Source organism: Dasypus novemcinctus, chromosome 16 (assembly GCF_030445035.2).
Source record: "Dasypus novemcinctus isolate mDasNov1 chromosome 16, mDasNov1.1.hap2, whole genome shotgun sequence".
Classification (NCBI taxonomy): Eukaryota; Metazoa; Chordata; class Mammalia; order Cingulata; family Dasypodidae; genus Dasypus; species Dasypus novemcinctus.
This window is the reverse complement of record NC_080688.1, coordinates 25,242,028-25,267,472: the sequence shown is the minus strand read 5'-3', so window position 1 is coordinate 25,267,472 and position 25,445 is coordinate 25,242,028. Positions and strand designations below refer to the sequence as shown.

Genomic DNA, 25,445 nt, shown 5'->3' with positions numbered 1-25,445 from the left:
AAAGTGCAGCCTGCCCAGGAATGGCGCCGCCCACACAGAGAAATGACACAGCAAGATGACGCAACAAAAAGAAACACAGATTCCCAGTGCCGCTGATAAGGATAGAAGCTGTCACAGAAGAACACACAGCGAATGGACACAGAGAGCAGACAACTGGGGGGAGGGAAGGGGAGAGAAATAAAAAAAAAATAAATCTTTAAAAAAAAAAAGAAAAACACATACAGAGTGTGCTCCCTTCTGGGAAGGGGAAAATGGACAGAATCAGGGAGGAGAATAAAGGTCAATTTATCAATTTTTTATTTCATGAAACGAAAACCCAAAGCTATCGTGACAAAATGATGGCATTTGATCCTTTCAAGATGTTTGTTTTACTAGTCTCTGTATTTTTCTCTGACAATTTTTTTCCAAAGAAGGTCTGGAGAAAATAAACAATGAGCGGGATGAGACTGATTCCGCCAAGATGCTAGAAGGACTTCGTACAGGTAACTGCGGCTATGTGTGCTCAAGAAGTTCTATGAGATGGCATTTATTCTGCGCCCCCCCCCATGCCCTCAGGGATGCACACCTGCCCCCAGCACACACACTTTCTCGTCCACACCTGTGGATGCTCTGCTTGCTGTGCAGTGCTCTGCACAGATGAACCTGCAGCAGCAGGATGTACAAAGGGAAAAAGCTGTGCCTCCTGTTCTCAACAGTCCAGGCGCTGCCCCCAGTGCGTGCTGTGATGCTGTTCTAAAGATATAGTCAAGCGAGAAAAAGCAACAACCTAAAGTCACCAACAAGAGAGCCAGTGTTCTGATTTTGTAAGCACAAGCGTCTCGTCTGCATTTACCAAGAGCAGTTACCTGTTTATGTCAGCTCTGTCGTGTGTATGGAAATCACCCCACCCCCGTGAGTGGGCTGCGCCCGCCTTCTCCGCCCAGCCTCCTCGGTCAATAGCCTTGTAGACAGGGATCTCCCATCCTCCTTTGTCCCACTTTGGGAAACCAGCGTGTGACAGTCATGGACTGAGGCCCCCGTGGCCTTCGTGGCAGCTTGCACTTCTTAAAAAACATCTTTGGTTTATTTAAGGGCCCTGGGGAGCAAGGACAAAGAGCCAAGGCTATCTTCATCTTGTCTGCTTTAGCGTTACCCGGGCTGCTGTGATTTGTCTTTAGACCTTTTCCTCTCCTGGCATGTGTTGTCTAAAAAGCAAGTCTGGCTGGTGAGAAGACAGAGGAGACGTCATCCTAATTTCATGAGTGTTATATGCAGAACTGTCTCTCAAGTTTCAAACATACTGCAGCACATGTAGTTCAACTGGCTTTTTGTACACACGTGAACTTCTCCACTTCATCCCAGGGTTCTATTAAAAAAAGCAAAAAGATTATACCCAGCATTGACTGGTGTACTGAAAACATACACTTCCATGTACTCTGGTAGAATATAATTTAGTAGTCTTTCTAAGAGAGCAGTTTGGCAACATCTGAAACTTTTTCGAAGTTTATTCCTGTTTCTAGGAATTAATTCTAAGTATATACATAATACCAGTCTCCTATTGCTGCAAAACACAATGGCCAAAAACATAGTGACTTAAAACAATGAACATTTGTTATCTTATGGTTTCTGTGAGCAGGAATTTGGGAAGGCTTAATTGCATGGTTCTAGCCCAAGGTCCCAAGGAAGGTCAAGTTGAAATGTCGGCTGGGGCTGCCTTCATCCAAAGGTCTGACCGAAGCTGGCGGGGTACGGCCTTTCCCATGGCCACTGCAGAGGCCTCTGCTGCTCGCCAGGCAGACAACTCCATTAGCACCTTGAGTGACCTCGTGGCATGGCTAACCCAGATAACATGAGGCCACAATGTCTTCTGATGGCCTGGCCTCCATGTCACACATTGTCATTCTTGTCATTTTATTATGGCATTTTCAGGGCTTGCCCTTTTGAGTTCCAAAATCCCCTGCTTTTGCAATACTGAAGCTTTGACTTTCAAGATTATATTCCCTTCTGTAAGTTTCAGGAGTCAGTTTGGGGTTTCAAAGCCAGAATTTGGCTCTCCTGTGCCCTGCCTTCGGTAAATGGCCCTGAGGAGTACAAGATAATCTAAAGTTTGTGTGTAGGGAGGATACATATGTCAATCTCTTAACACCCTGCTGCCTCATGATTTTAGAATAGCTAATGACAGGTTATAAAGAAGTATATGATCTATAGCAATATAGCAAAGAGCTGCACGGCTCAACCAGGAGAAGAGATAGTGGTTGTTACTGGATGACAGTACAATGTTTTCTTTCTTTCTTCTTTTCCCTATGATTTCCAAATTCATAAGTATTACTTTTTCCACCTAGGAGGCTGAAGGAGATATAGTGAGGGATCCCAGGGTAGCTCACTGCAGCATGAGCTGGAGAAGACCCTGTGTGTTTGGGGAGAGGGTTCCATACAGGATTTTTTTTTTAAGTCGGTACTGGGGATTGAACCCAGAACCTCATATGTGGGAAGCAGGCTCTCAACCACAGAGCTACACCCTCTCCTCTCCATAAAAGATTTAATTTAAGGGGGCTGATAATTCTGCTAATAGTAGTTAGAAAAAATATCGTTCCCTATTTACTGGAGTCGGGCACTGAACTCAATGTCGTCTCCCCTTGTTGATCGTTTTTCATCTGTGAATTGTCAAGGTCAGGAACAGTCCAATGCCACCGTGACAGCTCCAAAGTAAATCTTCAGTAGATGTCCTTTACTTATTCATTTGAGGAATCAGGGACTCTGAAGGACCTTGGGACCTAGTGAAACTTTGACCCTGGTGCCTTTCATCAATGCTGGAATGACTCAGCATTCAGCGTCAGAAGGAGAAACCACACTAGGCTCTTCCAAACAGGGACGTGGCTTATTAACACACTTGTTGGCTGGGCTTGGGGAGTGGAGTCTGAGCCCGGGCCTCAGGAAAGACTCCCTGGTGCCAAGGGCTGACCCCTAACGAAAGGGCCTTCACTCCTGCCCCAGCCTGGGAGGTGGACTCAGGAGACCTCTGTCGGAACGTCGGGTTTCAAAAACACTTGAACATTGGTAGGAAGCTGACAGTCTGTGTTCCAATTTTTTCATATGTCTCAATAGTATCCTTTTGAGCCTTTTCTTCTCCACTGTTAGATCCAGTCCAGGATCATGTATTGTATTTATTGTCTCTTTAGTAGCTCTTTTTTTTAAAAAAAGAAATTATGGGGAACATATATATTAATACAACATACACTTTCCCAACGTAACCACTCCCAAGCATTCCATTCAGTGGGATTAATCGCATTGACGGTATTGTGCCACGCTCACCGCCATCTATTACCAGAACTTTTCCATCATCCCAGCAGAAATCTGCCACCCCTTTTGCAGAGTGAAGGGGATGGTATCACTATAAAGCTAGGGTGACAGGAGTGGATCAGATGGTCTCCCTGTCTTAGCCACTTATGCTTCTGGCAACAGGGTAGGTGGCATTGGGGAGGTAGGGGCAGCACCTCAACACAGCAATCTTTTAAAATTCATCCGTCCATTCATTCAACAAGTATTTACTGAAGGGGGCGATGAGTCAGGTAGACCAGGCGGTCCTTTGTGCCCCATCAGATATATGCAATTATTGAATATACCAAGGGGAAAACAAGGGCTGGGGGAAAGACAAGGGGAAAAAGGATGGCAGGAATGGGAAAGAGACGTTCCTCTATGCCTCCGAAAGGGCAGCTTGATTTAGTGGGGCACTCCAGCTACCTGGGTGGGGAAAGAGGCTTGGCATCCTCTTGGGATCCCACCTCAGTTTCCTCCTGTAGAATGGAATTGTACCCACATCACAGATGAAGCCAAAGTCCTTGTCGGTAGGGCACTTGGCATAGGAAACTGGTGGCTAATATTATACCATAAACTTTGGCCTTTGCCCTGGAGCAGGGAAGAGTTCTCCAGTCGTACAGCCCTAGTTGCCGCCTTCCCCTTGGTTCTTTCCTTGGGAGACCGTGCAGTGTAGAGACGGAGACCCAGAAATCTAGAGTCAGGCCACCTGACTCAGCCTCAGTTTCCTCAGGAATAAAATGCAGGTAAGAATTCATAGGAACACATCTATGATCCTGAAATCCAACAAGCTCCATAAATGGGAGTCTTTTTCCTAAGTCTGGTACGGACTCAGCAGCAAAACCTGACCTGAACTGATGGGACATGATTCATAACGATCATGTATCTGACCAGGGGTGCAGGCTGTGCTGGATGACAGGGTCCTCCCTTCGGCTCTGCTGGGATGTTCTGTAATAGATGCACTGTATGATTTTTATAAAATCCAAGCAAAACTCTGAGCGGTTATATAAGGTACTGTGGACCTGTCCTACCTTCCTCATAGGGTTAGCCTGTGGGTTGGATAAGAGAATGCACAAGTCAAGGCAACACATCGCAGTGTGCGGGTGGCTCCAGGAGTGCTGTTTGCAGAGTGGACAAGGGACTGGTGTCTGCTGAGGAGTGCCCCGTGGGTTTTATCCGCTCAAAGCCCATAGTCTTGGTGCTGAATAATTGCTCAAAAATAACAATAGCTAACCATGAGTATAGTGGCTTGCTATGCACCGGACACTCTTCTAAGTGTATCATCACATTACCTCTTTTTATTTTCTCAACAGACCCTCCATTTTACAGATGAGAAAACCGATACACAGGAAAGTAAAGGCTCAAGATCAGATGAGAGGGAGCTGAGGTGGTGCAAGAGAGTAACGCCTCTCTCCCACTCCAGAAGGTCCCAGGATCAGTTCCCGGAGCCCCCTAATGAGAACACAAGCAGACACAGAACACAAAGCAGAAGGACACAGAGAGCAGACAATGGGGGAAAGGGGAGGGGGCGATAAATAAAACAAATCTTCAAAGAAAAAAAAGATCAGATGAGAAAGAGAGACAGAATTCATGGGTTAACAAGTACTATTTTCTCCTTCCTTTACTCTCATTCCAAGTACAACAAGTAATAAAGGAATGAAGGAAAGGCAATCCTTGTTTCTTATAATACTCCAGCCTGAGCTAAATATCTTCAGGTTTTGTCTCTTTTTAGCCTCAAAACAAGCCTCAAAACAATTGAGAAGGATGCTCAATTGTTCTCATTTTTACAGAAGAAGCCCAGAGAGCTTGAGAAACTTTCTCAATTTTCCATGGTACATAGGGTGACCTACATTTCTCCCCAGTTCCATCCTGTTCCAAAACCCATGTTAAATTCTTGCACGTCAGGAGAAAGTTTTGCCTGGGGAGCTAAGCATTAACCATTTCAGGCAGGAATTTTAGAGTCACCCTTAAGGAGATGGCTGATCTGCCTGAACTCTTCTTATCTGACCCAAAACTACAGGGGACCTCTCACTTGGCCCTTCAGCTCTGGCACCTTGATTCATCTTTGCCTTTTCCCTGACTTTGACCCTGATTTGGAAACCGTCACTCAGTTGGACTAAAGCTCCTTATCTAGCTTTCTGAAATGACTTCTGCATCTGGGTCCAGCAGCCTTGCCTTGGTTGGGCCCGAGGCCTCGAGTGAGCTTTGGGGAACCGGGTGCCATCCCTGGGGTCTCTGGGTGGAACTGGTGACCATGTGGGGCCTGCTTTCTCTGCTTTTCTTCATCTCACCTATTCTCCGGATTTGTACCTATTCTCTCCTTGCTTGTGTCTTTGGTAAAGATGCTGACCCATTTTCTTTTTTAAAAAATTGTCTTTTTTCCCAAAAGATACATAGATCACACAAAATGTTATATTAAAAAATATGAGAGGTTCTGACTCATTTTCAAGCATGTCTCTTACCTGAGCTCTGGCTTTTCCCCAGTTGCCCCAAGTTTTTTTGTTTTTTGTGGTTTGTTTTGTTTTGTTTTGTTTTGCTTCCATCTTAAAATCGCCTGCATTGCTTCCCACCTCTCATTAACTCAACAGATCCTCTAGATTTGATCAACTCTTGTCCTTCTCTTCCTCCCCATCTCTTTCTCCACACTAATGAAATTCTTAAGTGATACACTTGATCTTGCTTCCCTATTTCATTTGCACCTGAATCTTGCTCATTCTGCTCTTTCAAAGGTCACCTGGTTATCCAACCAACATCTTCTCTACTCTTTGTTTGCGCTTGAGGCCACTGACCACTTCCCCTTGAAACTTCGGGGCTCTGTCTTTTGGGGTTGGGTGCTGTGCTTTCTCCAGCTTCTTCAACTGCATTTTTCACTTTGGTGTTGCTGCCTCTTCTACTTCCCACCCTCTAAATTGCAGGTAGTTCCCAAATTCCTCTTCCTGATCTTTCTCAATTTATACCCACCTTCCTGATGATCTCACCCAATTTTACGGTTTCAACTACTGTCTCTGGGTGTTTGGCTTCCTGACTGAGCTGGCCTGCCTTCTAGGCAGAGACCCCACCTGGATTCCCGGCTGATTGCCACGTGTGTCCCCTCGTGGTCCCACTTCAGGTCCCACCGCGCCTTCCTGCATGCCAGCTCTCCTCCGCCATGTTTTCTCTGCAGTCCAAGCGCTGCGTCCTCTCCGTGGCTCAGGCTTCAGACTTCAGTGTCAATTTCAGCCCCTCCCTCAGCCCACATCCAAGCATTTACCAAACCACATAAACGCTTTTTCTGACATTTCCTCAGTCTTCTAACCTGATTTCCACTGTCCTAGTTTAGACTCTCAAGATGTTCTATCTCAATTATTGTTAGCATTTCTTTGTTTCAGTAATCTTATTTTAAAATAATTTCAAACATAAGACAGTTGCACAAATACAAAACCCAAATGGAGAACTCTAACATAGTCTACCCCCACAGATCCAGATCCACCAATTTTAACATTTTTGCCACGTTTGCTATATCATTGTATCTACACATCTATTAATATACCTTCTATCTATCATCTATCTAATCTAACATCTGTCATCATTGATCTGTTTTCTAAATGTTTGAGAATAGGTAGTATATATTAAACTCCTTGAACACTTAATACTCCTAACATTTCCTAAGAACAAGGATCTTCACTTATGTAACCACCTTAAGTGCAGTTATCAAGTTCAAGTTTATATCATTTTAACATTGATATAAGACAGTCCCTATTCCAGTTTCTTCATATGTCTCAATAGTGTCCTTTTGGGCTTTTTCTCCTCCAGTCCAGTATCACATATTACATTTAGCTGTCATTATCTCTTTAATCTTTTTTTTCAATTGTGGAAATCTCTGTACAACGTGAACTTTCCTACCTTGGCCACTCCTAAGCTCACAGTTCAGTGGGATTAATCACATTCACTATGTTGTATTCCCCTCCCCACCATTTATGCCCAGAATTTTCCTGTATTGTGATAGTTCTTACTGGTCCCTCTGAATTTTGTCTTTGGCTGCCAAATCTCTTGTTGAATATGGTAAATAACAGTGAATCTGCTAACGTGCAGATCAGATCAGATCATTTCCTCGAAACTTTCTGCAACTCCCCATGGCAAACAAAATGCACTTCCACCTCCTCAAGTTGTGGTGAAAGTCCACTCTCGACTGGGCCCGGCCTCCAGCTCTAGTCGGGCCACTGTCCTCCACGGGCCCTTGATGCTTCTCCACAGGGAGGCCACCCCCACTGCCTCCTCTGCCTGGCCAGGCACCGCCAGCTTTTGGGATGCTGCAAACAGTTCCATGGGGCTTCCTCAGATCTCCCCAGTGGGAAGAAGAGCTCCCTTTTCTGAGCACAGTCCAGAGTTTGGGGCAACAATTCAGCCTCCATGTTAAGGTCAAATAGTGCTAATCAGAGATAGTATATATTTTTGCACTAAACATGGTGTGTCTAGTATTAAATTGTCTTTTTTTCTGTTCGCTTAGAATTGTAGCAGAAGACCAAGAAGTTAATTAGCTGTGAACTTGATGATCAGGAAATAAGAGAAAATCAAACGGTACTGATACTTCAGTCCTATTCTGCAAATATAAATTGAGTTATCTAGTGTATTCCATGCTGGGCTAAAGGCTGGAGATACCAAGACATAGTCTCACTCTCCAGAAGCTTAAATTTTGCAAAGGGAGGAAAGACTTATGCCATAGAGCAGTTAAAAAAATGTTATCATTTCCCTAAATGTGTGATGTGAACAATAAGGTCTGTTTGGGTAGGACCAAGCGTTAGTCTGTGACATTTCATTCGTTTTGGGTTTAGATATTTGTTTTTCAGAATTCTGATTTTATGCTAGCTATGGGTGCTTTGAAAAAGTCTGATGGGAACAGTTTCTTTCATCTCCCTCCTATTTCTTTGAGAGGCCAAGGTGGAGATGGTAGTCTGCCAGATGCTAAAAAAGATAATTTTAGTAAAAAATGTATTTTAACTCTTTTCATGTAAACCTTGTTTACCTGTTTCCCATTATGCGCATTGTAATCAAACACACTGTAATCCATTCACGTCTTTGTCCTTCACCCCTTCTGAATGCCACACTCCTTTATGGTGAGAATGAGCTTGGGCTTTTCAGTATGTTTAGTATGGTGGCTATGAACTAAAACATATTTAATGGAGCCTTTCGCTTTGCTTCTTTTTGACTTTTCTACTCTCCTGCAGGTTCCATTTATTCTGAAGGCGTTGGTGGAGTCTCTAGAAGTCTCCTAACCCATATGTTTGGCTTCCTCCCATTGGTGGGTTTTTTGGTTTGCCAAAGGGCTGCCAATGCAAAATACCAGAAATGTGCTGGCTTTTATAAAGAGTATGTATTTGGGAGTAAAAGCTCACAGTTCCAAGGCTGTGAAAAGTCCAAATCAAAGCATCATAAGAGGTGCTTTCTCACCCAGGTCGGCTACTGTGTGCTGGAGCAAGATGGCGGGGGATCTCTGCCTGGTCTTTGCCTTCCCTTCTGGGCTGTACCATCTCCTGGAGCTCAACTGAGGGCAACCAGACATAGGGTGTGTCTCTTCTGGGCCTCTTCTCTCAAGTTGCTCCACTTTCTTCCCAATTTCAGCTGCAAGCTAACAGGCAAATGGCTCATCTCTCCCCCCGGCCTCAGCTCCTTGAGCCTCTCTTTTCTGTCACATGGTGGCATCAAATATGGCAGAGCTCTCTTTTGCAGTGTGTCTCAGGTTTTTTAATCAGACCCAGCAAAAGGGCAGAGACTCAACCTGAGTCACTCATCACTGAGGTAGTCCAATTGAAAAACGGTCTCACACCCACAAGAATGGACCAGCCCACAAACATAATCATTCTCTTTTTGAGATTCATAAAATAATTTCAAACTACTATAGTGGGCATTGGTGGACCCAAAGAGCAATGTACAGAGTATTCTTGTACTATGGGCTATGGCCTGGGGTGCTGGCTGTTTTTAATGACTTTTTAGCAACCCATTGGTATAAAAAAAATGTCAACAAACTTACAACAAATCTAAATCTTACCAGAGCAGGTCCAAACAATATTTTCCAGTAAGTATTCACCAAGGAGACTTTCTAACCACCAAACGTTGGTGGTTAAATATTAGAACAAAGGGACTTCGAAAAGTCAATAATTTACCTTCCCTTGGGTAAAGCATAGATACCATTGTGTCCAGAGCAGGTTAGGAATGGAGTAATGGACCTAGCCAGGTGTAAAGGTACAAGTTCTCTACCTTATGTAAAATACTGATGGTTCATGAAAACCCTCTCAAACATAGCCATATGGAGGTAGAAAGGACGAATACTCACATTTAGCATTTTAAAAATATTTTTTTCCCATTATAGTTGTCTATTCTTGAAAATGTGGAAAATCCAGAAAAATAAAAGGAATAGTAAAACATTTACCAATCCACCTTGTCATTCAAAGCAACCAGAATGTTCTAGGAGTTTTCCAGTGTTTGTTATTGTGACCTTGAGAAACTAGGCAAAAAATAACCCAATAGAGGTTTAACTGGGCCTATGACCTATTTATTCTGTGTGAGTCCATGATAACATTTTTCGCATTTAGGGACTGTTCCAAAGGCAAGTAGGGTAGGGTGGGCGAAGCCAGTAAAATCCAAGAGAAACTGAATTCAGCTCTGTACAGTGACATATAACTGAATATCAAAAAATAATTAAACAGCAGTTATATCAATGAAAAACATTGGGATGGGAATATGAAATGTAGATAACTTTACATTTAGAGCAATCACTATTAAAATGAAGAATTTTATAGAAGGTATTCTTTTTTCTTTTTTAAAATTTCTTATCTTTTTTTTATACCCTCCCCCAACTCATTTGTACTCACTGTCTGCTCTCTGGGTCCATTCCATTCACTGTGAGCTCTCTGTAGTCTGCTCATCTTCGCTGTAGGAGGCACCGGGAACCGAACCTAGGACCTTCCTTGTGGTAGGCAGGAGCTCAATCCCTTGAGCCACATCTGCTTCCTGGTAGTTATTCTTATATTCCAATGAAAAGCACAGTGACAATGCTATGTTGGTCTGTTTTTTTTGTGTGTTTTTAAAAAATGCTTAATGAAGAGTAATTCTCCCTGCTCAATGCTTCTCTATCAGTTAACACTTACATGATTTGAGCTACAGGGAACTGTAGTTGAGTTTTTCAGTTAAATTCCTTCAAAGGTGCCTGCTCTCAAGGAACTTTCATCCTGTGGCAACATGAGACCTGCACATGTGGACAGACATTCCACCACCGCTGCCCTTATCAGCCTCTTATCATTCCCCATTGATAAGTTATTGGATGTTTCAATAACTCTTCCTTGTACCTCGGCCTTTTTCGTATAAAGTTTAAAAAAATATAGGAGGCTTTTCTCCTCCAGTCTCCCTCCACCCACAGTTCTGGTTCTTTCTTGCAGGACCATAGCTCTCAACTCCGTTCTATAGGATGCCCACGCACACTCAGGTTTTCAGACTCCTTAGAGTGGAGAATCTGTGCAACTAACAAAAACTTTCTCCTGTTAATCCTGATCACCTTCTGCAGTAGATGCTGCAGGTCCCCTTCTCCATGCACCATCTCTCAAGCCTTATTGCTACTCTCAGATGATTGCTTCCTTCAAACACCAGCGATTCTCCCGAGGCTTTTTCCTGGCAGTGGGAACATGTAGGGCCCAAGCACAGAGCAAACAGAAGCGCCAGCTTTAATGCACCTGGGAAAGGCGCTCCACTGAGGGAGGGTGGGGAGTTGGGGCCACTGTGCGGCGTGTTCTAGACCATCGCCCAGTGTTCCCCAGTAGGCCTGAGCTTCAGTTATTCCAGCCATTCAGCTGGCATGGCTACTTTTCCACACCCCTACCCATGTTTCCTGTGCTCATCTCTCAAATCAACTGCTTTCACTCAAATATTGTCTTAGGATTAGCTTCTCATAGTTTAGTTAAAATGCATTATCATCTATCCAGTGGCCAAAACAAAACGGATGACTCTTAAATGCCTGTTGTAAGTGAAAGAAATCAATCTTTGAAGGCTGTATGCTGTCTGATTCTATTTATATGACATTCTGTAAAAGGCAAAACGAGAGATGGTGAAACAGATCAATGGTTGCCAGGGGTCTGGGGAGAGGTGAGGGTTGACTAGGTGATGCACAGGGGAAATTTTGGGGCTGCAAAACTATTCTGTATGGTACTGTTGTGGTGGATAATACTGTTCATTTGTCAAAACCCATAGAACTTTATAGCACAAAAAGCAACCCTTCAGGTATGCAGATTTGGAAACAATCAAACAAGTTGGCAGGGGATACCAGGATGCAATACAGAACATGATGGAAGGATCTAACTGTATTACAAATGTGTGACATAGTTTCACTGAAGGAAGGCAGGGAGGAGGTACTGACCTAAGTAATTTTGGAAATGACTAGAAACTATAAGGCTCAAGACAAAAGGAACTATACATAAGCACTGTATTTTAGTTAATAAAGTTGTTTCACACAAAGGTACAGGTTGACAATTCTGGAACATATATACTGGGATTGACCAAAATGTAGATATATACTGTACATTATATACTGGGATTGACCAAATGTGCAAATGGATGGCAGATGGTGGGAACCAAGTTTCTCACTTTGGGAATAGGAGTTTCAAGCCAAGTAAAGGTGGGAGAGGCTACAGTGAACCATGTGGCACTAAATTAGAGTGGGAGACATCAATATGATCTCATGTTTGACTTAAAATAGATACTGATAAATATAGAAATAATTGTAAATTTATGTGGATACACATATTAGTATACATACATGTATTTCCTAATTATATTTTCTGAGAGGGCCTAGAGGCAATGGCATCTAGTATCAATGAGCACATCTGGCCCAGATCTTGGTTTCTAGATACCATTCTTCAATAAAAGGAACCAGGACTCCTTAAAGTAATGGCTGATTCAAGGACTAGGGCAGGTAATATATAGGATGAGCCAGGTACGAGATAAAGTGACTGAAAATAAGGAAGTGCTCAAAAGAAAATGATGAGTGTAAGGAATACAGGAGCCATCTTCAAGAGTTCCATGAATGACAAAATAGCACAGCATTAGATCACAACCCAAAAATAAATGTCTGTAAGTCCACACTGCTAGACATGACAAAAATAAATGATGAAGAAAAGACAAATCTCCCCAAAAGAAGAGTTCCAAATAATTTTTGTAGATACCCCACCCTCAAGGAGGTGGATCCTAATTCCCCACCCCTTGAGCATAGGCTGTTCTTAGAGACTTCCTTCCACAGAGGACAATACGGAAATGGGGGAGGGGGTAACTTTACAGCAGAATAACCTGACAAACCCAACCTCAACCAGGTGTGATGGAGGTCAACATCATCAATGATAAAAGCCACATTGGTAGTTTGATCTTTACCCCCTGCAGATGGCTCCCTCATCTGTCTGCCCATTGTTTCCCCTCATCTTCTCGTTGTGTCCGCTCATTGTGTCTGCTCGTTTTCTGCTCATCTTCTTTAGGAGGCACCAGGAACTGAATTGGAACCTCCCATGTGGGAGGTGAGCATCCAGCTGCTTGAGCCACATCCGCTTCCCTGATAGTATAACCCCTTGATATGATGTGATGAGAATGACACTGCTCTTTTGTGGTCTTCCTCCCCAAAACATATAGCCCCAGGCTAATCATGAGAAACACATCAGACAAACCCTAATTGCTCCTCAAGGTCATCAAAAAAAAGGAAAGCCTGAGAAACTGTGACAGCCAAGAGGAGCCTCAGGAAACATGACCACGAAATAATGTGGTCTCCTGGACGGGATACTAGAAGAGAAAGGGGAAACAAAAGAAAAAAGAAAAAAAACTAATCAGGGGGAAAGCTAATGAAATCTGAATAGAGTATGGACTTTAGTTACAAAGAAAGTTTTGATATTGGTTCCTTAGTTGAGACAAATATACCCTAGTAGTATGGGATGTTAAGAATAGGGAAAACAGGATATGGGGGATAGAGGACTCTCTGTACCATACTTGAAACTTGTCTGTAAATTTCAAACTATTCCAAACGTAGAAGTTTACATAAAAAGGCATGGTTATTCAAATTCTTTTGAACCTAATAAGGATAAAAGGAGCATCGCGTGCAATTAGAATTCCAAGTCAGGTGTAGTTTATAGAAGAGATGACCTTTTTGAAATGGTTCTGAAAGGATGAGCCGCTTTTCTACAAAGTTTTAAACCATAGAGGTCATTCAAGGAAAAGGGAAATTAAAAAAAAAAAGATAGGGGAGGAGGAAAAGCAGTGGTTGTGTTCGGGGAACAGAAAAATAAGTCAAGGATGTAGTGATAGAACCAAGTGCCTTCACTTTGCCTGGAGCATGTGTTTAGCTAAGACAGTCATGAGGGAGCCAGCAAGGCAGTCTGGGGCTAGCCACCATCCGTCTTGAATTTCAGATTAAGAAGTCTGTACCTCCTTTGGTAGGCAACAGGGAAACCATTAGAAGTTTATGGACAAAGGAGTGATGTAATCAGAGCTGTCCTTTAAGAAGATTGAAATGGCAGTGATGTAATAGAAAATTATAGGAGAAAGTCAATTGGAAGAGAATAGTGAGGAAGCTTTTGTAATAGAAATAGGAGGCAAAGAGGATCTGAACTAGAGAGCTGGCCGTGGGATTCAGAAAATAGAAAAAATTTTTTTTCCAAGAGTAGAATCTAACAAGCTTGATATGTGGAGCTAGAAAAAGAACTAGGACATCAGAAGTGACAACAAGATGTCTTAGCCGGATGAGTGAGAATGATGACACCTTGAACAGAAGAAATTCAGGTGGGGGAGATGGATGGAAGTGACTTTGTTTTAAAGCAATTAAATGTCCACATTCCATACAGCCCACCTAGAGTTACATTCAATGGCTTTTGGTATAATCAGTTATGAATCCATCACCACAATCAATATTAGAGCCATTTTTACTACTCCAAAAAGGAAAAGCCCCTACCCCTTAGTAGTTACCTCTCAATCCTTCTATCCTTCCCCTGCCAGATGTATCTGCTAATCTACAGAATTGACTTTTGACATGTTATATTGGATTTACCCACAGAGTATCTTATAGGAAAGACTCCATCACATTGGTGGGTAGACTTGGTCCTTCGAGGAAAGGCTGGTGTTACAGATTTGGCATCCATTGATATGTATGAATTGTTGACATACCCAAAGGAGAAAAGATTATAAGCGAAGTACTGCTGAGGGCAGAGTTGGAGAGTGGTAGGAAACAGAGTGGTCAGAAAGTTATGGGCTGTAGATAAGTCTCAGATGAGGGAGGATGATTGGATCTAAGAGCCAGAGGGCACATTAATCACCTTCCAAATAGCTTTTTCAATAGTTGGTGCAGAGCAATGTACTAAAGAGGAAAACGTTAAACTCTTTAAAACTTTTGGCAATTAAAGGGGCCATGAGGTGTGCCTCGAGGGGCTTGACGACTGAAAGTTGGTTTGTTTTTATTTGGGGAAGAGGAGACCTTTAAAATATTCATAAGCAGATGCTTTCCTTGTAAATTTTGACCCTAAATGAACAAGTGCAAGGAGAGCCTGGAGACCATGGCGCATGCCCACAAGAATGAGTATCTGGGTCACTCACCAGGAAGCCACCTGGACCAGCACAAGTGGTAGTCAGGTGTGAAGGAATCTAGAATGGGTGGTGGAGGAGGAAAATAACGAGTGTCAGTTGTGGTCTTGAGATCAGTTGCAGAGCTGGGGGGCTATAGTATATCCCACCACTCTCCTGTGAGTTTCTCAGGGCAAAGACGCAAGCAGAATCCAGGAGAAGTTGTTCACATTTAAAGTGGACCCACTGTACGAAGCCAGTGGATCCAAGCACTGTATGGGGTGAATGATAGTGGATGTTCTCTTGTGCTTCCCAGATGCCTCCTTCAGAATCAAGGTTCTCATTCCCACAGCTTCTCAGAGTGCTGCCTGATGAGGTCTCATAGCTGTCGATCCACCTCTAGGAATCACCACCCACCAAAGGTTATATTCTCCCAGGGTTATCACAAGGCAGGCTATAGCCAATGACTGCATTTTTTTTTTTTTTTTTTTTGTCCTGGACCTGGGACAATGGTGAAGGTCATCTCCACTCCAAAACTCCCCATGCGACTGGCTGCGGCCTCTGTTGTAACTGTGCCACAGTTTCATTTTTCCTGTCCTCCAATCCCTACTTCTCACATCCTTACAGATGTTGTTCTAGCATGTAACTCTTCAATAAACTTTGTGCACAAACACACACAAATTCATAAGCAGAGAGGACGGAGCCAGTTATGAAAACAAAGAGATAGAAATGGAACATCAAAGATTGACTTCAGAGTCCACCAATTAGGCATGTACTTGTCATTTCATAATTTGGTGACCTTCAATCATCTCCAACTTATAATTTAGTTCCAAATTAAGCTACTTTCTGTTAATGGATTTATAATTCCTTATACTAATTTTAAGAATGTTTAAACAGAACTTAAGGATTTAGAAAAGAAATACGAAGTTATTTCACTACTCAGACATTAGTAGATTCCCATGATACACATACACTACAGAAAGGAAAATTTCCTGAAATAATAAGATGGCAAGTGAATCATAGCCTGAGAGCTTCCAAAGTCTGTAAGTCATTGAAGGATTGTTCTGGGGTAACTTTTTAATTGAATGTGAGATGTTATTCACGTAATGTTATTCTCTGTGGTTATTAGGAAGTTGCTACTGAATACAGTACATATTCACTGTACTGTTAGTGGCCCTGTGCTTTGGTTTCAGCCTTTGGGAAAGCACTATGGCCATAAGTGTCCAGAGCCAGAAATATGTCCATGCTCACTAATCCCAACATTGGATAATTTATCCTAAGAAAATAATTTGAGAGGAGAATACATTTATGAACCAGAAGATTTATACAGGTATAAGGGTAACTGTAGTAGAGAAACATGGAAAAACTCAAATATCCAATTTCAAAGTCTAGTTAATATACTAGCCCAAATATCCACCTTGAATGATTAATAGAATGCATCAGCAGGAAGTGTTATTACACAACCTTTAAAAGATAGGATAGATTAGGATGACTATAAATATGTGGAGTATGTTAAGCAAAGTTTAAATATAAAAACGAAATACAAACTTGTACACTGATTACAGCTGTGTGAAAACGTATGCCATCTGTCCAGAAACTGGGAAGTGCTAATTCAGACATTAAAATGATTGATTTGGGATGGTGAGATTATGGGTGATTGTGAGTTGGTTTCTTTTTCTCCAAGATTTTATCCATTGTACTTTTTTTGGCAATTGCCTTCCTTTCCCATGCCTCTATGACAAATAACCACACAATGGGGTGGCTGAACAGTAGGAGCTTATTGGCTCAAGTTTTCAGAGGCCAGAAGGCTTGCTTCTCCCGCGCTGGTGGTGTTCTCCCTGGCCAGCAGTCCTGGGTTCCTTGGCTTTCCTTTCACATGGTCTTGACATCTCATTTCTCTTTGGGATTCTGTTGATGTCTAGCTTCAGGCCCTTCCCATTGCTTTCTCTTCTATGTCTTTTTTTTGCTTGTAAGGACTTCAGGGGAGGCGGATGTGATTCAAGCAATTGAGCTCCCACCTACCTAATGGCAGGTACTGGGTTCAGTTCCCAGTGCCTCCTAAAGAAAACGAGTAAAGACAGCAAGCTAATGCAACAGGCTGGTGCAGTGAGCTGACGTAATAAGATGATGCTACAAATAGACACAAGGAGGAAAAACGCAATGAGAGACAACAAAGCAGGGAGTGGAGATGGCTCAAGCAATTAGGTGCCTCCCTCCCACATGGGAGGTCTCGGGTTCAGTTCCCGGTGCCTCCTAAAAAGAAGACGAGCACACAACGAACAGACACAGCAAGTGCAAACAACAAGGGGGTGAGAAATAAATAACAAATCTTTCAAAAAAAGAATTTCAGCTGTACTGGATTAAGGTTGACCCTCACTCAGTTGGGCATAAATTATTATCTTCAAAGGTGTTATTTACAAGTGGACTCACAGGACCAGAGAACATGCTTCTTGTGGGACATGATTCAATCCCAACAGCAATTTTAAAAAAAAGAAAATGCAATGTTATGCTAAAAGACTCTCTTCTCTCCTGAAGCAAAGGTTGGAAGGAATGTCAAAGGTGAAGAGGACAGAGAACCCTCTTCTACTTCAGTTTTTACTGAAATTTGCCAGAGATCTTTCACCTCTGAATCTTAAACTGGAAAATATAATTTCTAGCAGAGCTCTTTTCTTGCAAAATTCCGTAGCATATCCATTTTATATATTACTTGTGTTTTAGTGTGATTCATACTAAATTTCCACTCACCTCACATGCCCTACCCATTACACTAAATAACCAAAGCAGTTTATAGTTTGAGAAAATGTTTTTTATTACTCCACAGCAAATTGGTAAGAATTCTGTTATATCTAGTATGTAAAACACAAAAGCTGTAAATGTAGATACATGATCACTTTAACTTATCTCTGGGAAGATTGAATCCTTAATACGTCAGCAAAAGGAATGAGTTACAGACTTCACTTTAAACTATTTTCTAATGATGTTAGCATTCTCATTGCATTATATCCTGGAAAGTTTTAGCACCATCTGTTGTTCTCAGACTCAAGAGTTTAGAAGTTTATATATAAATATATCACCAGGAATAAAAATCACTGAAAAGAAGACTGATGGATTTAATTTCAGAAAAATTGAAACATTTGTATATTGCTCCAAAAGTACTATAAACAAAATTAAGGAACGAATGGAGGGCAAAAAAACAACAATGGCTAGCAAAAGGTTTAGGAAATTACTGTTTATGTGAAGATCACTTCACCTCAAGAAATATTAAGGAAAGGACATTATACAGCCATTTGCAAAGAAAGAGATATAGATAGCAAATGTAAACGATATTCAACTTAATAAAGAAATGAAAATTAAGATACTAATGACATAACTGTTTTGTCCATCACATGTCCATTCATACCTTGCTAACAGTTATAAACTGGAATGGATTTCATTGTTGACAATATCTATTAAAAGTCCTTAAAGAGGCCCCAAAATTGATCTAGGAATGCTGTGTCTTCTTATTGTAAGAAGATATTATTTATAATAGCAAAAAATAAAAAGCAAACTAAATGTCCATAAATAGAAAATTACTTAAATAAATTCTAGTTCATCTATTTGAGAAGTACTAAATGGTCATTAAAAAATGATTCTTTTCATAAATGTATTTCCATAGAACAAATATCACGAAAGAAGAGTCAAAAATTCAAAATATTTGAACTCATTTGTGTTGTTGATACTCAGTATGAACTAAAAAGAAAAAGAAAAAGATTCCATATGTCAGGGGTCAGCACACTGGGGCCCACTGGCCAGCTGCCTGTTCTGGTGAGTAGTTTTATTGGAATGCAGGCACACCCATTTGTATATGTATTGTGTGTGGCTGCTTGCATGGTGTAGCGGCAGAGTTAGTCATGTCAGAGACCATGTGGCTGCAAAGTCTAAAACAGTTACTATCCAACCCTTTACAGAACAAGTTTGCTGATCCCTGCTGCAGGTAAACAGGTTTCCACATGGAAAATATTTGAAATGTATTCTTTAAAGATTCTAAAATAACATCTCTTTTGGAAAGCTTAGATACGAGATGACAATTATACATAACAATATACAAGGGTCCTTACCTGTGCTTCCTCTTTTTACTATCACAAACATGAATTATTTTTGTCACTATAAAGCCAAAAAAATATGCAAGCCAAATGTATAAAAGACAAATGTGTCATGTTTTAATTGTAAGGGTGGGGTAGAAATGAATTTCCACCCTGTGTTTATTCCAACTTCCTTCCCTGCACCGCAAAGGCTGAACAGCTAAATACCACATTTCTTTGACTCTCTTGCAGCTGGGGTTCTGGATACAAATTAGATTCCACCATATAGGAGAGCCTGCATGAGACGGAGCTCACCCCCTCCACGCTGTGCAGGTTTCTCCAGGGGCCCAGTGGTGGGGCATTGGATCAGAATCCCAGTGTTCATTTCTAGCTCAGAGGAAAGCCGTGGCTGAGCCCCTGGATTGCAGCTCTAGTGGAAAGTTCTGGAAGCCAACAGTTCCAGAGGTGACCTTTAGATTCCCTACCTGCCTGGTATCAGTGGAGGGTGCATCTTCCCAGGCAGGCCAGTTCCACAGTGCTGTTCTTTTTTTTTTTTTTCTAGGAATCATTCCTGACAACTAACCTAAAGCCAGCTTTTCCAGCCATTTTATGACCACCTAAGTCATTTTCTGTCTAAAATAGCTGGTCGTCTCAGTTTTTTAAGCCAGAACCCTGTCTTAGAGTGACTTAAGGTTCACAAGCAATTTGTGGATGAGCCTGTGCTGAAGGGTAAAAAACATTTTATGACACGTTGCGTGCAAATTATTCAGAGACACTAAGACTGCAAGTTGCTTGGAACCCGTCTGAACTGCAGAACGAAGAGTCAAAATATTTGGAACAACTCTGCCAAACCAGAAAACACTAAGACCTCCCAATATCACTGTAACAAGGTCACAGATTTCCTCCCTTTTCCTCAGATGTGCAGAGTCCTTGCGGCTTTAGAAGTTCTCACTTGGCTCTGCTTTTTCTCATGAGACTTTTCTCAGCGGGTTTGGAAGACGGGTACCTGGAATTAAATTTCCCGTTTGTAGGGAAGCGGACTTGGCCCAATGATTAGGGCATCCGTCTACCACATGGGAGGTCCGCGGTTCAAACCCCGGGCCTCCTTGACCCGTGTGGAGCTGGCCCATGCGCAGCGCTGATGCACGCAAGGAATGCCGTGCCGTGCAGGGGTGTCCCCCGCGTAGGGGAGCCCCACGTGCAAGCAGTGCACCCCATAAGGAGAGCCACTGAGCACGAAAGAAAGTGCAGCCCGCCCAGGAATGGCGCCGCACACACGGAGAGCTGACGCAGCAAAATGACACAACAAAAAGAAAAACACAGATTTCCGTGCCGCTGACAACAACAGAAGCAGACAAAGAAGAACATGCAGCAAACAGACACAGAGAACAGACAACTGGGGTGGGGGGTGGGGAGGAGAGAGAAATAAATAAAATAAAAAATCTTAAAAAAAAAAAAATTTCGGGAAACGGACTTTGGCCCAGTGGTTAGGGCGTCCGTCTACCATATGGGAGGTCCGCGGTTCAAACCCCGGGCCTCCTTGACCCGTGTGGAGCTGGCCATGCGCAGCGCTGATGCGTGCAAGGAGTGCCCTTGCACGCATCAGCCCCATGCGCAAGGAGTGCGCCCGTGAGGAGAGCCGCCCAACGTGAAAAGAAAGAGCAGCCTGCCCAGGAATGGCGCCGCCCACACTTCCCGTGCCGCTGACAACAGAAGCGGACAAAGAAACAAGACGCAGCAAAAAGATACCAAGAACAGACAACCAGGGGAGGGGGGGAAATTAAATAAATAAATAAATCTTTAAAAAAAAAAAAAAAAAAAAAATTTCCCGTTTGTGGAATTTCAGCTGAGAAAACACCTTCCATCTCTGCCACCGCTCTGTCACTCCAGGTCCTTTCCTTTCCCACCAGCGTCTGCACGCAGAAGGCTGGGAGGACAGCTGTGGTCAAGCCTGCTGGCCTCCCTGAACTCGCTGGTCTGGCCTGGTCCTTGGATCCCATCTAGGTCTTGAAGGGGGCTGGGATGCGCTGGTGGAGCGTCGTCTCTGGTCACGAAGTCCTGAGGTCCCCTGAGCTGGGGCTTCTGTCTTCCTCCTCCAGGCCTCGACGGCTCTGCTGGTTGTCTCAGTCCTCCAGGGCTGCTGATACCGATGATCTCAGGCTGGTTGATTGAAACAACAAGCCGTATCGTCTCACAGCTCTGGAGGTGAGAAGTCCAACTCGGGGCGTGGGCAGGGCCATGCTTCCTCTGAAACCCAGAGGTTCTGGCGATGGCTTGCGCCGGCCATCCGTGGCACATCGCAACCCCTGCCTCCTTCACATGCCCGTCTCTCTCTGCGTCCAAATTTCCGCTCCTTGTAAGGACACCCAGTGCTGCAATCAGCTCACAATAGGTTGGCTCGAAGGGAAGGCAACACAGAACTTTACAAAATAAAGGCACAGAGAGAGACACACACACGAGAGGAGGTAAAGACGGGGCCAGGGGACTCACAGCTTCTGGAACTGAGAGCCTTGACCCTTATTTCTACCTCCTATTTATTGGAAACTACCAAGCAGCTGTTTGCTATTAAAACTGCAACATCATCTACAATAATAGGGAACAACTGCAACATCTACAATAGAACAGGTGTAACATTTACAATAAGGAACAGGTCAGCCAGTTTCCCACAACACCTCAGGTTTTAGAAATGAACTATGGACTAGAGTGGACTTCCTGGTATTCTACTGTAGACTTACTGTGATTCTAGCAATGGAAGAAATTAGATCATTGATGCGGAGACAGTGGCCACTGGAGGTTCTGAGGTTAGGGAGAGGGAAAAACAGGTGTGTTTTGGGGGCATTTTCAGAACTTGGGAATTGTCCTGAATGAACTTTCAACAACAGATATAGGTCATTATATATCCTGCCATAACCTACAGAATTTGTGTGGGAGAGCATGTAAACTACAATGTAAACTAAGATCCATGCTGTGTGGCAATGCTCCAAAATGTGCTCATCAGTTGTAACAAATGTACAACACTATTGAAGGATGTTTTTAATGTGGGAAATGTGGAAGGTGTGGGGAGCAGAGTGTATGGGAATCCCCTCTATTTTTTTATGTGACATTTGTGCAATCTATCTTTTAAAATAATAATAATAATAATAATAATGACACCAGTCCTACTGGCTTAAGGCTCACCTTAATCCAGTTTGGCCCCATCCTAATAACGTCTTCTAAGAACCTATCTAGAAAGCAGTTCAGAGTCACAGGAGTGGGGGCCTGCCCTTGAACTCGCCTTGTGGGGGCACAGTTCCATCTCTACCACTGGCCCCCCGCAGAACACACACAGGCCCACTTGACTGTGCGGGCTTCCGGATCTGGCTGCCCCCAGCCAACCAAGCCCTCGCTGGTAGCCGAGGCTGCCCTGGGGGCTGTGTGGAATGGGGGACGTGGGGCCAGAGGGGCGTGGGCTCTTCCAGTAGGAGCATGAGGCGAACACCCTCTGTGGCGTCCAATTTTCCTTTGAAAGCATCTGACTGGCCCCCATGCCGAGGTGTCAACTGGAGAGGGTAGGCCAGGACACATTTTTCTGCCCTCTTGCCTTCTTTCCCCGCCTGGGACCCTACCTCCCTTTTCCAATATTTTCACTTATTCCTCTCCCTCAGGGACTTCCTCTGTGCCATAATCTACTCCATTCCAAATAGCGGGAATCCCTGGACAAGACAGGGTACAGGGAGAGAAATGAATTTACCAGTAAGCCAAGGCCCAAAGATATTGTTCCTTTGAAGCTCATAAGACCTAGTCATAAAGACTTACATGAATTATTATTTTTTCCTTTCTCTGAACATTTGTCAAGGAAGAAGACAATGAACAAATGAGTACCTGATCTTTATCCTCATCCTCTGTTGTAAAATGAGCGTAGGGGAGCGGATTGTAATTCAGTGGTTGAACACCTGCTTCCCATGTACGAGGTCCTGGGTTCAATTCCCAGTACCTCCTAAAATTAAAAAAAAAAGAGCATAATGAAACGAGAGAGTGAGGAAGGCCTCCTTCCCTTTAAACTATTACTTTAGGAAAGGCTCCACCAGTCTTTGCCCAAAGTTCCCCAGCAAGAGAAGGCAGAACCTTCCGTGGCAGTATCGGAGAAAGCAAAGTGGAAACATGAGGGGACAGAGCGGCAGGAGCTCGATCTTAGTATGCTGGCCACCTGACCATTCGGTGGGACTTGGCCAAGGAAAGCCACGTGGCTCAAAGGCTCTATTTAGTAGCCAATTATGGTGGGTGAGTCACCAAGGAGAAAGCGAGTGCCGGAGAATCCTGGAGGGAGATTGTAGGAAAGTTGGTTTTGACTTACCAAAGCTGGACACCACATTTGGCCAGCAGTACGCTGGAGCAGTTCAGAGGATGGGTTTTAGAGTCTGCCCCACATATCAGCTTTGTGACCTCAAGCAAACTACAGAACCTCTCTGATCCTCCGTTTTCCCATTTTTGCCAGTGACGATCATAATGGCATCGACCTCACTGGAGTGTTGTCTCAACAATGATCCTGAGAGCCTGCTGGGAGCTGAGCACAGACCCTGCCTAGAGCCACCCTCACTACCCAAGCTGTCATGAGGCCCTCAGATGTCAGCCTTGTGAGCATGGATAGGCCAAACCAGCTGTGAAGTGCTGCAGATATATGGTGTTACTCACTGATGATGCTAGGTTGGAAGAGGCTAGAGGACACAGCTTCGTCTTCATTCTGAGGCATAAGGGTTGTATAAGGTGTGGACGTGGGCAGAGAACTGAAAATGGAGAGTGTTAAAATTGGAGCGTTGGAAGAAGTGAAAAGGAGGCTGGACAACCAGGAAGAAGTATTTGAAGGTGACTCTAAAGTTATGGGGGAGGGAGGAGAACTGCCTTGGGGACCCAGGCACAGAGGGGGCAGCCTGCCATGTCGACCCAAGTAGTTAAAAATCTGCCGTAGTTAAAGCAAAAACCCTGCACGAAGGGGGTCCGTGTAATGACATGCGGCTTGACCTTCTGTTGCACGTGATTGCTCAAAGTCATTTATGATTTATCAGGCATTGCTGTGACTTCTAAGCGTGACTTCCAGTCTTCCTGGAAGTAGATGGTCAGAATTTTTTTGTTTCTTATTTTTCCTTCTTTTGAATTTCTATTTTATTTCTTTACTTGTTGTTGTTTAGGAAGCCCATTACCATTTCACTCCAGGAGTGCTGTCCTCCTGGCCTCAGCTTTCTCTTACCACGGCCAGGAGAAGGCCATGGACCCCGAGACACCCGAGCAGCCCGCAGAGGAGACCAGGGTCTCTCAACCCACAGGCATGTTCTCATCCACGGAAGGTGACGTCCCAGAGCCCTCAGGACTAACAATCCAGTCCAGGGAAGGCAACATCGCCAAGTCTTCAGCAAAAACCATCCAGCCCAGGGAAGGCAACTCTTCAAAGCCCTCAGAAAAAAACATGCATCCTCAGGAAGGCAACGTCCTGAAACCCTCAGAAAAAACCATCCAGCCCAAGGAAGGCAATGTCCTAAGACCCTCAGAAAAAACCATCCAGCCCAAGGAAGGCAACGTCCTAAGACCCTCAGAAAAAACCATCCAACCCAAGGAAGGCAACATCCTGAAACCCTCAGAAAAAACCATCCAGCCCAAGGAAGGCAACATCCTGAAACCCTCAGAAAAAACCATCGAGCCCAAGGAAGGCAATGTCCTAAGACCCTCAGAAAAAACCAACGAACCCAAGGAAGGCAATGTCCTAAGACCCTCAGAAAAAACCATCCAGCCCAAGGAAGGCAACGTCCTAAGACCCTCAGAAAAAACCATCCAGCCCAAGGAAGGCAACGTCCTAAGACCCTCAGAAAAAACCATCCAGCCCAAGGAAGGCAACATCCTGAAACCCTCAGAAAAAACCATCCAGCCCAAGGAAGGCAACGTCCTGAAACCCTCAGAACTAACCCCCCAGACTGAAGAAGACAACATCCTGAAGCCCCCAGAACAAACCACCCAGTCTGAGGAAGACATCTCAAAGCCTGCAGACACATTCCAGCTGAAGGAAGGCGACGTCCCCAAGTCCTCAGAGCAAACTACCCAGTCAGAGGAAGGTGACGTCCTGAAGCCCACAGAACTAATTCCGGAGCCCCTGGAAGGAGATATGGTGAAGGTGATCCAGGGCAAGGAAGACTTTGAGGCTGTGCTCAAGGAGGCCGGGGAGAGACTTGTGGCCGTGGACTTCTCAGCCTTGTGGTGTGGGCCTTGCCAGACCATCAAGCCCGTCTTCCATGCCCTCTCCGTGAAGTACGATGACGTGGTGTTCCTGGAAGTGGATGCCGATGAGTGTGAGGAGCTCGTTCAAGGCTGCGAGGTCTTTAGCGTACCAACCTTTCAGTTTTACAAAAAAGAAGAAAAGGTGGGTGAGTTTTGTGGCGCCATTAAGGATAAACTGGAAGCTACCATTATAGAATTAAAGTAATTACGTATTCTGAAAACATCATTAACTCAGCTGTTGATAGCTTGGGTTTTTTGGTTTGTTTTTATTATTAAAAAAAAGATCAAGGA

At 43.7% G+C, this 25,445-nt stretch overlaps 1 protein-coding gene and 1 long non-coding RNA gene across 3 annotated transcripts; one reads left to right on the top strand and one right to left on the bottom strand.

Annotated features, from left to right (window-relative positions):
• Positions 1-1,041: 1,041 nt before the first annotated feature.
• LOC131273654 (uncharacterized) lies at positions 1,042-23,332 on the bottom strand. Its single transcript, XR_009180911.1, has 4 exons — positions 23,245-23,332; positions 22,773-22,887; positions 10,143-10,293; positions 1,042-1,345 (listed from the first exon to the last, which is right to left on the bottom strand). It is a non-coding gene; the product is annotated as an uncharacterized lncRNA (long non-coding RNA).
• Positions 3,971-25,445, top strand: TXNDC2 (thioredoxin domain containing 2). Of its 2 annotated transcripts, XM_012525940.4 has the most exons (3): positions 3,977-4,040; positions 23,386-23,753; positions 24,077-25,445. In XM_012525940.4, exons 2-3 carry the CDS (start codon positions 23,681-23,683, stop codon positions 25,357-25,359), a joined length of 1,356 nt encoding a protein of 451 aa, XP_012381394.3. In that variant the 5' UTR covers positions 3,977-4,040; positions 23,386-23,680; the 3' UTR covers positions 25,360-25,445. The 2 variants fall into 2 exon arrangements, with proteins under 2 accessions (XP_058133340.1, XP_012381394.3); XM_058277357.1 differs by lacking the exon at positions 23,386-23,753 and having other exon boundaries at positions 3,971-4,040.